The sequence below is a fragment of the Nerophis ophidion genome, linkage group LG29 (genome assembly GCF_033978795.1).
Source record: "Nerophis ophidion isolate RoL-2023_Sa linkage group LG29, RoL_Noph_v1.0, whole genome shotgun sequence".
Classification (NCBI taxonomy): Eukaryota; Metazoa; Chordata; class Actinopteri; order Syngnathiformes; family Syngnathidae; genus Nerophis; species Nerophis ophidion.
The window spans coordinates 30,282,202-30,297,681 of record NC_084639.1 but is presented as its reverse complement, the minus strand read 5'-3'; the positions used below and the strand labels follow the sequence as shown (position 1 = coordinate 30,297,681).

The following is a 15,480-nucleotide window of genomic DNA, read 5'->3' as shown; positions in this document are numbered from 1 at the left end:
CATCTTCTTCCGCTTATCCGAGGTCGGGTCGCGGGGGCAACAGCCTAAGCAGGGAAACCCAGACTTCCCTCTCCCCAGTCACTTCGTCTAGCTCTTCCCGGGGGATCCCGAGGCGTTCCCAGGCCAGCCGGGAGACATAGTCTTCCCAACGTGTCCTGGGTCTTCCCCGTGGCCTCCTACCGGTTGGACGTGCCCTAAACACCTCCCTAGGGAGGCGTTCGGGTGGCATCCTGACCAGATGCCCGAACCACCTCATCTGGCTCCTCTCCATGTGGAGGAGCAGCGGCTTTACTTTGAGCTCCTCCCGGATGGCAGAGCTTCTCACCCTATCTCTAAGGGAGAGACCTGGAAACTCATTTGGGCCGCTTGTACCCGTGATCTTATCCTTTCGGTCATGACCCAAAGCTCATGACCATAGGTGAGGATGGGAACGTAGATCGACCGGTAAATTGAGAGCTTTGCCTTCCAGCTCAGCTCCTTCTTCACCACAACGGATCGGTACAACGTCCGCATTACTGAAGACGCCGCACCGATCCGCCTGTCGATCTCACGATCCACTCTTCCCCCACTCGTAAACAAGACTCCTAGGTACTTGAACTCCTCCACTTGGGGCAGGGTCTCCTCCCCAACCCAGAGATGGCACTCCACCCTTTTCCGGGCAAGAACCATGGACTCGGACTTGGAGGTGCTGATTCTCATTCCGGTCACTTCACACACGGCTGCAAACCGATCCAGTGAGAGCTGAAGATCCCGGTCAGATGAAGCCATCAGGACCACATCATCTGCAAAAAGCAGAGACCTAATCCTGCGGTTACCAAACAGGAACCTCTCAGCGCCTTGACTGTGCCTACAAATTCTGTCCATAAAAGTTATGAATGAACAGAATCGGTGACAAAGGACAGCCTTGGCGGAGTCCAACCCTCACTGGAAATGTGTTCGACTTACTGCCAGCAATGCGGACCAAGCTCTGGCACTGATCGTACAGGGAGCGGACCGCCACAATAACAGAGTCCGATACCCCATACTCTCTGAGCACTCCCCACAGGACTTACCAAGGGACACGGTCCAATGCCTTCTCCAAGTCCACAAAGCACATGTAGACTGGTTGGGCAAACTCCCATGCACCCTCAAGAACCCTGCCGAGAGTATAGAGCTGGTCCACAGTTCCACGACCAGGACGAAAACCACACTGTTCCTCCTGAATCCGAGGTTCGACTATCTGGCGTAGCCTCCTCTCCAGTACACCTGAATAAACCTTACCGGGAAGGCTGAGGAGTGTGATCCCACGATAGTTGGAACACACCCTCCGGTCCCCCTTCTTAAAGAGAGGAACCACCACCCCGGTCTGCCAATCCAGAGGTACCGCCCCCGATGTCCACGTGATGCTGCAGAGTCTTGTCAACCAAGACAGCCCCACAGCATCCAGAGCCTTAAGGAACTCCGGGCGGACCTCGTCCACCCCTGGGGCCTTGCCACCAAGGAGCTTTTTAACTACCTCAGGGACCTCAGCCCCAGAAATACGAGAGTCCACCACAGATTCCCCAGGCACTGCTTCCTCATAGGAAGACGTGTTGGTGGGATTGAGGAGGTCTTCGAAGTATTCCTTCCACCTATCCACAACATCCGCAGTCGAGGTCAGCAGAACACCATCCGCACCATACACGGTGTTGATAGTGCACTGCTTCCCCTTCCTGAGGCGGCGGACAGTGGTCCAGAATCGCTTCGAAGCCGTCCGGAAGTCGTTTTCCATGGCTTCCCCGAACTCCTCCCATGTCCGAGTTTTTGCCTCCGCTTCCGCTGAAGCTGCACACCGCTTGGCCTGTCGGTACTTGTCCACTGCCTCCGGAGTCCTATGAGCCAAAAGGACCCGATAGGACTCCTTCTTCAGCTTGAGGGCATCCCTCACCGCTGGTGTCCACCAAGGGGTTTTAGGATTGCCGCCCCGACAAGCACCAACTACCTTGCGGCCACAGCTCCGATCTGCCCCCTCGACAATTGAGGTGCGGAACATGGTCCACTCGGACTCAATGTCCAGCACCTCCCTCGTGACATGTTCAAAGTTCTTCCGGAGGTGGGAATTGAAACTTTCTCTGACAGGAGACTCTGCCAGACGTTCCCAGCAGACCCTCACAATGCGTTTGGGCCTCCCAGGTCTGTCCGGCATCCTCCCCCACCATCGCAGCCAACTCACCACCAGGTGGTGATCGGTAGAAAGCTCCGCCCCTCTCTTCACCCGAGTGTCCAAAACATATTATTGTACATGTTATACTGTACAATTGAATAAATCAGAAACTGATGACATAGCGCTGTATTTTACTTCTTTATCTTTTTTTCAACCAAAAATGCTTTGCTCTGATTTACTTGAATTAAAAAAATGTTCCCAGGGGGTACATCACTGAAAAAAGGTTGAGAACCACTGTTGTAGTAATTTGCTCCCTGGCCCCCAAAGTCCTAGTGGCAGGTGCTAACCACCGACAGGCAATCAGCCTAATTCTTACCTGTATGATAAGGCTATGGAACGCCTCTACCTTGGAAGTCTGGTGTTTACTCGACAGCATGGCGATATCTTTCAGCAGGGACTTGTTGTTGACAACCTCCTCCAGTTTCACTGCTGAGCGTGAGACTAAACATACATTTAAAATAGAACAATGTTTATACAAAATGTTCCAGTCAACTTGAAAACTGGTTATCTATTCACAAGTTTATCTGAATTTTTTGACTTTCAAAAGATCCATCCATCCATTTTTCTACCGCTTATTCCCTTTGGGTTTGCGGGGGGAGCTGGTGCCTACCTCAGCTACAATCGGGCGGAAGGCGGCGTACAGCCTGTACAAGTCGCCACCTCAACGCAGGGCACTTTCAAAAGATGTGCAGTAAAATATTGCTATTCCCTCACTGCTTTCGGGCAACTTATTTGCCTACTTACTTGGTTTGAGACATTTCTTTTGCATACTTCTACCGTGCAGTTGTCCAAGAGCACAAATTGGGAAGAGGTGGCCATGGTCCTTGTGGATGTTCTGAATGTGACTTCCACTAGGCAACCAGAAGTTCCCCCTCTCCAGGCGGTGTAGACGCTGCACTCCCATGCTGTTCAGCACTTGCAATACCTTGCCAGAAGATCCGCCAGCCAAGAGAATGCCAGCAGATAGCAGGATGTTGCCCGCGGCATAAGGGCCAATGTTTGGCTGGCTGCTCCACCTACTCCTCCGGTCACATGATGTACATTGTATGGTCATGATCAGCTGTGTACCGTTCCAATCCCAAGAAGGGCTTATGTCCTGGCTGCCACAGGCTGGACAGTGACACCACTTGACGAGACTCTGGAGGCACGACTCAAAGATGATGTACTTCGGTACCTTGTGGGCGCCCTCTTCCCGCATCTTGGGAGTACGTGTGGGATCTGGCGGCCCGTCAGATTGACACGGATCCGACGTCGATGACCCACTCGGCACGTAGCTGACATCGGAAGAACCACTATCAGAAGGACTTGATGCTGGTCCTTCATCAAACAATGCAGGAGGTGGTCGTAGCTTGGCTTGCATTCCAGACACACCTGGAGATGCTATGTTGGGCTGCATCTCGGGGCTGCTGCACTTGACGATGGGACTTCACTAACCCTGGCTGGCCCAGCTCTAACCCTCTCGAGGATCTCTGGGGTCACCTGCTGTCCTAGCAATAAAATAAAACACAAGTTGTTTTATATAATCTGTTAAATTTGAACTAGGATCACATACTAATTATTATCTTTGAATCCATTGCTTTCCACCAACATCTTTCTTCTTCGTAGTCTCCATTATTAATTGAACAAGTTGCAAAAGATTCAGCAACACAGATGTCCAAAATACTCTGTAATTACGCGTTGAACAGAGACGACTATTAGCCGTCTGTGGACGTGAGCCAAGATGTCCCCAACAATTTGTGACGTCACGCGCACACGTAATCATAAACGTCATCATTCCGCCATGTTTTAACTCCGCGGGAAATTTAAAATTGCAATTTAGTAAACTAAAAAGGCCGTATTGGCATGTGTTGCAGTGTTAATATTTCATCATTGATATATAAACTATCAGACTGTGTGGTCGCTAGTAGTGGCTTTCAGTAGGCCTTTAAAGATGTTCTGTGAAAAACTCTAACAAAATAATGCACAATGAAGAAAAACAATTAATGTGCTCGGTTTGTAATAAAATATTTTCTGTGAAAAACTTGATAAACAAAAGTATGCGGATTGGAGAATAAACATTCAAAAGCTCAGTTTGTAAACAAGGATTCTCTGCGAATAATCTATTGATAACAGATTAAAAAAATACACACAGAAGTAAAAACATTATTGTGCTCAGTTTGTAATAAAATAGTCTTTGTGAAAAAACTTGATGACCAAAATAATGCACACTGAAGAAAAAACATTAATGTACTCAGTTTGTGATAAAAAATGCTCTGTAAAAAAAAGTGCTAACAAACAAAAGAATGCACACTCGGGAAAAACCATTAATGTACTCAGTTTGTGAGAAAGGATTCTGCGTGAAGACAAAATAATACAAACTAAAGAAAAACCATTAAAGTGCTCGGTTTGTAATAAAAGATGCTCTGGAAAAAAAACATGATAACAAGCAAAATAATGTACACTGGAGAAACACTCATGTGCTCGGTTTGTAAAAAAAAAGGATTATCTGTGAAGAAACTATTGATAACAAATAAAACAAATTACACACTGGGTAAAACCATAAATGTGCTTAGTTTGTAATAAAAATATTATCTGTGAAGAAACGTATGATTACAGACAAAAAATTACACAAAGTAGAAAAACCATTAATGTGCTCAGTTTGTAATAAAAGACTCTGTGAATAAAAGTTTGCTAACAAACAAAATAATACACACTGGAGAAAAACATTAATGTGTTCAGTTTGTAATCAAATATTATTTGTGAAGAAAGTCTTGATAACAGAAAAAATAATGCACACTGAAGAAAAACCATTAATGTGCTCAGTTTGTTACAAAGATGCTGTGTAAACAAAACTTGATAAACAAACAAATTCACACAGGAGAAAAACACATTAATGTGCTCAGTTTGTAATACAAGATTCTGTGTTGAAGAGTTTAAGATTCTATGCACACATGGAGACAAACCATTAATGTGCTCAGTTTGTGAAAAAAAAAAAAAAAAAAAGATGCTCTAAGAAAAACTTGATAAACAAAAGAATGCACACTGGAAAATCAAGTGCTCAGTTTGTAAACAAAGATTCTCTGTGAAGAATCTATTAATAACAGATTAGAGAAATTCTAAAGGAATCATAATTAAAGGGAGAGAGTATAAATTGGCCAGATGTGGATGACATTTTAGTCTTCCTCTGGCACCCAACATACTCTCTTCCTAAATGAATGCACTCATTTGAACGGTAGGGTCTATTATCAGGATATAAAATCAACATCAGTAAAACTCAACTCCTCTCGTATAATTATAACCCAGAAGCAGTGAAATTATGTACAAAAATCACACACAAAGGAATATTTTCTTATATTGTTTTTTTAATCTCTATAGTTCAAGTTTTACTTAGCTATTGTCTCCATCCAAAATGGATGGAGACAATATATATATATATATATATATATATATATATATATATATATATATATATATATATATATATATATATATATATATATATATATACCCCCTGATATGTCTTTTAAATACCTGGGCCTCATTTTATCAAAATATATAACAACATTATCAGTATAAAATGATCTACCCATACATAAGAAAATAAAAGATGACATAGCACGATGGAACTTAATTCCTTTTTTTCGCCTTAGCTGTAGAATTGATCGTATTAAAAGGAATGCACTTCCAAGACTGCTGTACCGATTTCAAACTCTGCCAATAGAGATCAACAAAAAATAATTCAGCTTCATGTAGTGTAATGAAAGATTAAAAAATGCTCAGTTTTGAAACTATTAAAGGGGAACATTATCAGCAGACCTATGTAAGCGTCAATATATACCTTGATGGTGCAGAAAAAAGACCATATATTTTTTTAACCGATTTCCGAACTCTAAATGGGTAAATTTTGGCGAATTAAACGCCTTTCTGTTTATTGCGCTGGAGGCGATGACGTCAGAATGTGACGTCACCGAGGTAACACACCCACCATTTTCATTTTCAACACATTACAAACACCGGGTCTCAGCTCTGTTATTTTCTGTTTTTTCGACTATTTTTTGGAACCTTGGAGACATCATGCCTCGACGGTGTGTTGTCGGAGGGTGTAACAACACTAACAGGGAGGGATTCAAGTTGCACCACTGGCCCCAAGATGCCAAAGTGTCTGCCGCCAGACCCCCATTGAATGTACCAGAGTGTCTCCACATTTTATCGACGATGCTAAGACAGACATGGCACAGAGATGTATGGATAACCTGCAGATGCATTTGCAACTATAGTCAACGAAATCACAAAGGTGAGTTTTGTTGATGTTGTTGACTTATGTGCTAATCAGACATATTTGGTCGCGGCGTGACTGCCAGCTAATCGATGCTAACATGTTACGCTAATCGACGCTAACATGCTATTTACTGGCGGTGCTAAGACAGACATGGCACAGAGATGTATGGATAACCTGCAGATGCATTTGCAACGATAAAGTCAACGAAATCACAAAGGTGAGTTTTGTTGATGTTGACTGCCAGCTAATCGATGCTAACATGCTATGCTAATTGATGCTAACATGCTATTTACCAGCGGTGCTAAAGCAGACATGGCACAGAGATGTATAGATAACCTGCAAATGCATTTGCAACGATAAAGTCAACGAAATCACAAAGGTGAGTTTTGTTGATGTTGACTGCCAGCTAATCGATGCTAACATGCTATGCTAATTGATGCTAACATGCTATTTACTGGCGGTTGTAAAGCAGACATGGCACAGAGATGTATGGATAACCTGCAGATGCATTTGCAACTATATTACGTTTCCTTCCACCCACATTTTATGCGAAAAAAACACTTACCAATCGACAGATTTAAGTTGCTCCAGTGTCACAAGATGTGAAAGTCCTGATCGTTTGGTCTGCACATTTTACAGGCGATGCTAACGCAGCTATTCGGCCATGCTATGGCTATGAATAGCGTCAATAGCTATTCGCTCAATAGCTTCAGTTTCTTCTTCAATACTTTCATACTCCAACCATCTGTTTCAATACATGCGTAATCTGTTGAATCGCTTAAATCGCTGAAATCCGAGTCTGAATCCGAGCTAATGTCGCTATATCTTGCTGTGGTATTCCCATTGTTTGTTTACATTGGCAGCACTGTGTGACGTCACAGGGAAATGGACAGTGGTTTCGAAGATAGCGAAAATAAGGCAATTTAAAGCTTTATTTAGGGATATTCCGAGACCGGTAAAATTTTGAGTAAAACTTCAAAAAATACAACAAGCCCCTGGGAACTGATTTTTATTGTTTTAACCCTTTTGAAATTGTGATAATGTTCCCCTTTAAAAGGACACATTTTAAAAAAAAACAAGACTTCTATCGATATCTGCAGTTGCAGCATTTTGTTAATATGAAGGTGAAAAATGTAACAAAGACAAGCATTTGTTTCATTGAACTATTTACAAAAGCATATAATTCAGAAACTATTGATAGAAGTGTTTCATGCTTGTATAAGAAATCATATTCAACTTTATATATTAAAACAAAATGGGAGAAGGAAGGAGGGATAACTATATCTGAGGAAGAATGGACAATAAAAAGGAGATATCAATGGACTTGTAGCAGCTCACCCAAGTGGAGAGTTTGGCTGGGAAAGTTTTATTCCACCTTCTCAGAAGTCTCAGTATGATAACAACTCCCCTGCCTGTTGGACAAATTGTGGGAATCTAAAGGCAAACCACTAGCATGTTTTCTGGGACTGCTCTGCCATAAAGGACTATTGGAAAGAGATACACCAAGCTCTACAGGATATTTTCAAATCACCCCTTGAAAGTAACATTCTGTTTTTCACACATCGCACCTCAGGATTGGCTGAAAAAGGAGAAATACTTCATGAATATCCTACTAGTGGTTTGTAAAAAGAGCATTACCAGGAAATGGATATTACAGGAGAGCCCAACTTTGAAGAAATGGATGGAAATCACAATGGACATTTATAAAACACAGGAGATAACAGCTTTTATTATTTATAAACTAGAGAAATGTACTTCATACTGGGAATACTGGCTCCATTATGTCACGCCACATAAGACTAATTTTATGTTTTTCTAATTAGTGATTAAACTGTTTAAAAAAAAAAGATTACTCCCTATATGTATATAGTTTTTTTCTATGTATTTATTTACTATCTGTTTATACTATTTATTATTATTATCGTTATTAATTTTATTAATATTATTATTACTCTGTTTTTTTGCTGTTTTTCTCTTTTTGTGGGGGAGGGGTGCAGGTGTCATCGTTGGGAAATAAACAAAAAATAATATTTTGATCTTTCAGGCAGACAATAGATGTATGATGTATGCACATATGATGTAATGGATAACAATGTCAGATGATGGATGTCCATGAAAAAACAATAATAACAATAATTTGTAAGTAAAAAATACATTTAAATGAAATAAGAGTAGTTGTAGTAGTGACTTCTGTCATGCGGACTGTAGTCTCCACATGAGAGAGAAGTGAGAAGAAGATTGTGTGAATCCTGCCTTCCAGTCCCAGTGTGCTGACATGACACTAGATTGCTTCTCCCTCATTATCCAGCCTGTCAATCTTGGCTCAGCTCATTTCTGACACTCCATTTGTCACATCTGGCAAATTTTGTTTGTGTTTTCCGCTGTTTAATGTTTGAATTCCTGTCCTGTGCTTTTATTTTGGTGGCTCTCCCAGTTTTGTTGGTGTTTTCCCGTGGCAGCTTCACTTCTGTCCCCGAGCATTTCCCCTCACCTTTTTTCTGTTTGCAATCAAGACTATTTCAATTGATCCTCTTGCTACCTTTGTTGTCCGGACATTATTCTTTGTTCACGGGTGACTATCCTTTTTGATGTCAAGCTCGAGTACGCACATATTTTGTGGACGCCGTCTGCTCCACATTTCCTGTGAGTGTTTTGCTGGGTTTCAGCGGTTTGTTTTGTTGTCTTCACAGTTCCCTGTTGCTCTCGGTTTTTGTTCGTTTATCAAAAACATCCATTTTTTTTACTGCATGGTGCCACCTGGTTCATCTGCATCAAATCTTTCCCTATTTCCGATTTTTGGTGAATTCTTGTGAAATTTCCACTGTCATGTTACTCTTTAAGGCTTCACGGTGGAAGAGGGGTTAGTGTGTCTGACTCACAATATGAAGGTCCTGAGTAGTCAGGGTTCAATCCCGGGCTCAGGATCTTTCTGTGGGGAGTTTGCATGTTCTCCCCGTGAATGTGTGGGTTCCCTCTGGGTACTCCGGCTTCCTCCCACTTCCAAAGACATGCACCTGGGGATAGGCCCCTCCCACCTCCAAAGACATGCACCTGGGGATAGGCCCCTCCCACCTCCAAAGACATGCACCTGGGGATAGGCCCCTCCCACCTCCAAAGACATGCACCTGGGGATAGGCCCCTCCCACCTCCAAAGACACGCACCTGGGGATAGGCCCCTCCCACCTCCAAAGACATGCACCTGGGGATAGGCCCCTCCCACCTCCAAAGACATGCACCTGGGGATAGGCCCCTCCCACCTCCAAAGACATGCACCTGGGGATAGGCCCCTCCCACCTCCAAAGACATGCACCTGGGGATAGGCCCCCTCCCACCTCCAAAGACATGCACCTGGGGATAGGTTGATTGGCAACACTGAATGGTCCCTAGTGTGTGAATGTTGTCTGTCTATCTGTGTTGGCCCTGCGATGAGACGGCGACTTGTCCAGGGTGTATGCCACCTTCCACCCGATTGTAGCTGAGGTAGGCAGCAGCGCCCCTCGCAACACCAAAGGGGAATAAGCGGTAGAAAATGGATGGATGTTACTCTTTATAGTTAATTAGAAAATTAAGAAAATATTTACTGAGTCCTGCTGCTAGTTCACTTTTTGTGGAGTCATTTTGCTACCTGTCAAGTAGGGAATTTGTTCTTAAATATATATAAATAATCCTTAATATTGGAAGGCATAGTGATTAATTTATTTAGCAGAGCATTAAAACTTGAATCCGACAAAAAAGTAAACACAAATGCTGTCTTCCTCGCTGCTAAAACATGATAGCAACATGTATCTGCTAGCCCCCACTTCTCACAATGTGGCGAGGTGGAATACTACAAGAGGCACTCTAATATGGTACTTAAATCTATATTTTTAGTCTTATTATCGAGGAATATTGAGGTCACACTTATATTAAAAAATTTATGTCAAAGTTTCGTCCAGTATTCTGATGATGATGATGATGATGATGATGATGAATCTGTGTCCAAACTCAGAGTCCAAATTTTGTTAACAATTGTATTACTTCATATTTTTAATTGGAGAATAACATCAATAAAATGCAATGGAAAAAATGTGTGGAAAAAAATGAAAAAATTAAGATGACCTCTCTTTAACAATGGAAAAATAGAATAAAAATTTTGCAACATATATAATATTCATCATGCACAAAAGTGCACTAATAGCTTGTTTTAAAATGTCTCTGACAATCTTGCACTTTCTGCTTTGGAAATGACATGAATGTTTGTGCCACTGCTTAATAACTGTTTAATAAATACACTTTTGCTAATTTGACTTAGTTGTGGTTTCCCTCTCTGCATGAAAGTTTAAAAGTAGCATATATGAATGCAGTATGAAGAAGAATGTTTGAATGTAGACACATAGAATCATCATACTGCTGTGATTATATGCATCAAGTGTTCATTCAAGGCTAAGGCAAAATATCATATATATGCTGTATCGTGATGTGGACTAAAAATATTGAGATATTAAAAAAAGGCCTTTTCGCCCAGCCCAGTTAGAATGTGATTTTTTTTGTGTAAATATATCAACCGTTGTGTCTTTCATAATGATTGTGAAAAATAGAAAAAATCCCCCAAAAAGTGTGGTTCCCCTCTATATTCAAATGATTATATTCAAGACTTGAAGTGTATGAGCATGAAGTGATGAAGCCTACTTGGATGAGAGGACAAAGGTCTTGTAAGACAAAGTGAAGAGTCCAGTTGTGATGGATTGAATGCCCTGAGAATAAAATGTTGTGCTTACTTGGACTGTGATGAAGCTGTGAGGACTCAGGTGGTTTGTCTTCATGCTCTTCAGTCTTCACAGAGACAACAGTCAGTGGAAACTTGCTGACATCAGCCTCCTCCTGCCCTACAGGACACTCTCCCTCCTGACTCATCCACACTTCCTCCTCTTCCTCTTTCATGTGGGGGGACTGTGGATCCTCCTCTACCTCTTTAATGTGGGGGGTTTGTGGATCCTCCTCTTCCTCTTTAGTGTGAGGGGGCTGCTGGTCGTCTGTTGGGTAAATAAGTAAATAAGATAAAGAGAGAATAGAAATAGTTTTGAACTGACACTGTTAACACAATGACATTATTTGTGTTCTTTCCTGTGTTGTGTTAAAAGTGTGTAGCAAAACAACCAATAAAAACACAGGAAATACCCATTTGTTTCCTAAAATAATTCAAAAGTGGTACAGTGAGTACAAAAACAGACTTGGAAATTTAATGGGGGGCAATTTGAAAAGTTTTTATAAATACGAGGCATCATTGATTGAAGCATTCTTAACTTCACTGATGTAAAGTGGGTAAATATTTAATTCTGTATACGGTCTATTACACATAATCTTTATCTCTAAACTTAACGATAATATTTTAATGACATTGTCATTAACATAACTTCAATATCATGGAAATAAAAAAAAATCTAATACCAAAATCACTTAAAAAAAACATTCATCGTTTGTTTTTGTTATCATGCAAAATACGTTTTGGTGGTCATTTTGTTGGCTGGGCCAAAAGGAACTTTTACCAAAAGCATGTTTTACTATGTGCTTTTTTATGGAGTATCTTCATTAACAATTCCTCTTTAGGAATTGGAGACCATCTACAACACGCTGAAGGAAAGTCAGTCACCTTTATGTTCTTTTAATAAATCAAGTGTTGACTACTTTGGTTATTGAAATTAAATGTTCACTTTCACTTATTGATGCATGTGAAAATCAGGAAGCGAAATTATTAGATTTGATTACAGTATAAAATGTATTTGGTGAGTGTGTGAGTTTTATGTAAACATGTTGATACAGGTTTACTTCTTGGGGACTGGAACACAGATATGTCCTGAAAGGATGCACCCATTTTTAAAACCTTCACTAAGCTGTGCCACCAACATTGTCTCACTTAACTCATTAATCAAACTACCAGGGTGAGTGAGTCCTTTTAAACCTTCATAAACCTCCTTGTTACTTCTGACTATTCTAAGATCACCACAAGTGGAACTACTGTATGCGGCTTAAGTGATCATTCCATCAATTTTTGTACCTGTAAAGAACATAGAACCGAGGATGACGGCCACAAAACAAGCAAAGCTACAATCCTCAAGACCTAGACTAGCAAGGCTTTCAATGACAAACTGCCAAAATAAGACTCGCCCAGGTACTTGCAGTTCTAGGTGGCAGTGTCCGGGGTGGAGTGGGTCTTTCAGGATGCTCTCTGCTTTCCTGAGACAGCGGGAGCTGTACAGGTCAGCCAGGGAGGGGAGGGGGCATCCGATGATCTTCTGGGCGGTCTTTATGACCCTCTGGAGCGCCGTTCTCTCTGCGGCCAAGCAGCTGCTGAAGCACACGCAGATGCAGTAGGGCAGGATGCTCTCAATGGAGCACCAGTAGAATGACATCAGCAGTTCCTGAGAGAGGTGCTTGTTCCTCAGTATTCTCAGAAAGTGCAGTCTCTGGTGTGCCTTCTTGATGGTAGCCGTGGTGTTGGTGCTCCTGGATAGGTCGTCGGCCAGGTGGACTCCCAGGAAGCGGAAGTCAGAGACCCTCTCCACGCTGTCATCGCTGATGATTAGGCTGAGATTGAATTTTTTTTCTCCCCCCTCCTCCCCTGTTTCTCCCTTTTTTTGAAAGGGGCGCCGGAAGTTGTCAGACCCGTCAGCGATCCTGTTCTGTCTCCCTGTAATGTTGGTCTGCTCTTGAATGGGATTGTGCGGAAAACTTTATTTTCTCCCCCTGGAATTATTAAAGTATTTCTGATTTTGATTGTGTTTTTATTGGCCGTCTTCAAAAGTAATGATTTTTCCGGTGCAATTTCTTAAATTTTGATTCGCCGAAAGTTTTATCAGTCACAAATACTGCCTCAGTTTGCACTCCGACAACTTTACCGTGAGGGGGCTGTCAAAATAAATACTTTAGAGAGACAACAAAACTTTGCTAATTAGTACTAATAATCTACATTGATTGAGACATTGCTGGACAGCAGAGAAGTTACTAAATCCAAATAAAAGTTGAATATATTTTTTAAAGATATCTGGCTTGTATCTTCAGTAGAGATGTTAATCGCTGAGAATTTATCGATATGATACCCTAATTGATATTCCTTATTGATACCAGTATTTATCGGTACTACATGTCATTTGTGGAAATACAAAAGTCCAAAAAAAGGCTTTTTATATAGCATTCCTATTAGCACAAGAGGTTGAACACCTCCAACATGATGTTCTGTAACATCAGGGAAGTTGTTTATCAACAGCTGTTTATTTGAAGTCTTAAAGAAGTCAACTATGCGTGCAGTACAGGGTGAAATCTTCTCTTCTTGTCAATAACACACACATCAAACTTTGGTTGCTTCCTTATTTGTCATTATTCAAAGCTGATTGTAATGTGTAGCAGCAGCAGCTGAACTCAATGTGACAACGTGTCATAGTTACCTCAGTCAGCTGGAATTAAAAATACAAATAGTTGTGTCTTTAATCCAGAATCTTCACGGTCCTCATGGACGACATAATTAGGAACCAGTACTAAAAAAATGGTAACTGGTATACATCTCTTATCTTCACCACTAAACCTTTGAAATATGCTGACACATGTGCTGTTAAAGGTAAATAAACAGTAGCCATATTGAATGTTTGCCTTCATTTGACCACGTGAGGTAAGGAGGACGGCCTCTAGGTCACATGGTTACACCCCAGCAATTACACTGTTGATGATTGATGAGCATTCATTTTTAAATGGTGGTGTTAAAAAGCAAACATATCTCCATCTTTAGTGATAAATGTGTCCCCCGGATGAACATGTGTCACAAACATTGTATTAGATGATATGTGGATGTTGTGCTTACTTGGACTGTGATGAAGCTGTGAGGACTCAGGTGGTTTGTCTTCATGCTCTTCAGTCTTCACAGAGACAACAGTCAGTGGAAACTTGCTGACATCAGCCTCCTCCTGCCCTACAGGACACTCTCCCTCCTCTTCCTCTTTAAAATAGGGGGGCTGTGGAACCTCCTTGTCCCCTTTAAAATGTGAGGGCTGTGGATACTCTAAAGTGAAACTGTCCCCCTGCAGATGAGGGAGACATTCTTCTTGGTGTTCCATCAGCTGATGGATGTCTACAGGACACAAACAAAACACATTTTAGGGACGGCGTGGCGCAGTGGGGAGAGTGGCCGTGCGCAACCCGAGGAGCACGGGTTCAAATCCCACCTAGAACCAACCTCGTCACGTCCGTTGTGTCCTGAGCAAGACACTTCACCCTTGCTCCTGATGGTTGCTGGTTGACGCCTTGCATGGCAGCTCCCTCCATCAGTGTGTGAATGTGTGTGTGAATGGGTAAATGTGGAAGTAGTGTCAAAGCGCTTTGAGTACCTTGAAGGTAGAAAAGCGCTATACAAGTACAACCCATTTATCATTTATTTATTTTAACTACTACAGGACTGTCTCAGAAAATTAGAATTTTTTGATAAAGTCCTTTATTTTCTGTAATGCAATTAGAATTTTGAAAATGTCATACGTTCTGGATTCATTATACACCAACTGAAATATTGCAAGCCTTTTATTATTTTAATATTGCTGATAATGGCATACAACTTAAGAAAACTCAAAAATCCTATCTCAAAAAACTAGAATATTTCCTCGGACCAAGTAAAAAAAAAAAAAAGATTAATAAGAGCAAAACAAAATCAAACATTTGAAAATGCCAATTAATGGACTCAGTACTTGGTTGGGAATCCTTGTGCACTGAATACTGCATCAATGTGGTGTGGCATGGAGGCAATCAGCCTGTGACATAGCTGATAAATGGTAAATGGTTCTACTTCTATAGCGCTTTTCTAACCCTTTTTAAGGAGCCCAAAGCGCTTTGCAACTATTTTCCACATTTGCCCATTCACACATACATTCACACACTGATGGAGGGAGCTGCCATGCAAGGCGCTAACCAGGACCCATCAGGAGCAAGGATGAAGTGTATTACTCAAAGACACAACGGACGTGACTGGGATGGTACAAGGAGGGGATTGAACCAGTAACCCTCTGATTGCAGGCACAGCCAC

At 41.8% G+C, this 15,480-nt stretch overlaps 2 protein-coding genes across 9 annotated transcripts in view; one reads left to right on the top strand and one right to left on the bottom strand.

The window, feature by feature from the left end:
• Positions 1 to 15,480, bottom strand: part of LOC133546178 (gastrula zinc finger protein XlCGF57.1-like) — a 206,690-nt gene that overhangs the window by 89,599 nt on the left and 101,611 nt on the right. For 4 of the 8 annotated variants that reach the window (XM_061892050.1, XM_061892049.1, XM_061892048.1 and 1 more), the window contains 3 exons: positions 14,272 to 14,538; positions 11,198 to 11,452; positions 1,369 to 2,623 (listed from right to left, as the gene is read on the bottom strand). In XM_061892050.1, the coding sequence (XP_061748034.1) occupies positions 2,367 to 2,623; positions 11,198 to 11,452; positions 14,272 to 14,524 (765 nt within the window). In that variant the 5' untranslated portion in view covers positions 14,525 to 14,538 and the 3' untranslated portion in view covers positions 1,369 to 2,366. Of the gene's footprint in view, positions 1 to 1,368; positions 3,670 to 11,197; positions 11,453 to 14,271; positions 14,539 to 15,480 lie in introns of those variants that run through there. The other 4 variants (XM_061892051.1, XM_061892053.1, XM_061892052.1 and 1 more) reach the window with 4 other exon arrangements.
• Positions 1 to 15,480, top strand: part of LOC133546182 (zinc finger protein 568-like) — a 99,862-nt gene that overhangs the window by 49,000 nt on the left and 35,382 nt on the right. The gene's annotated exons all lie outside the window — the stretch shown is intronic.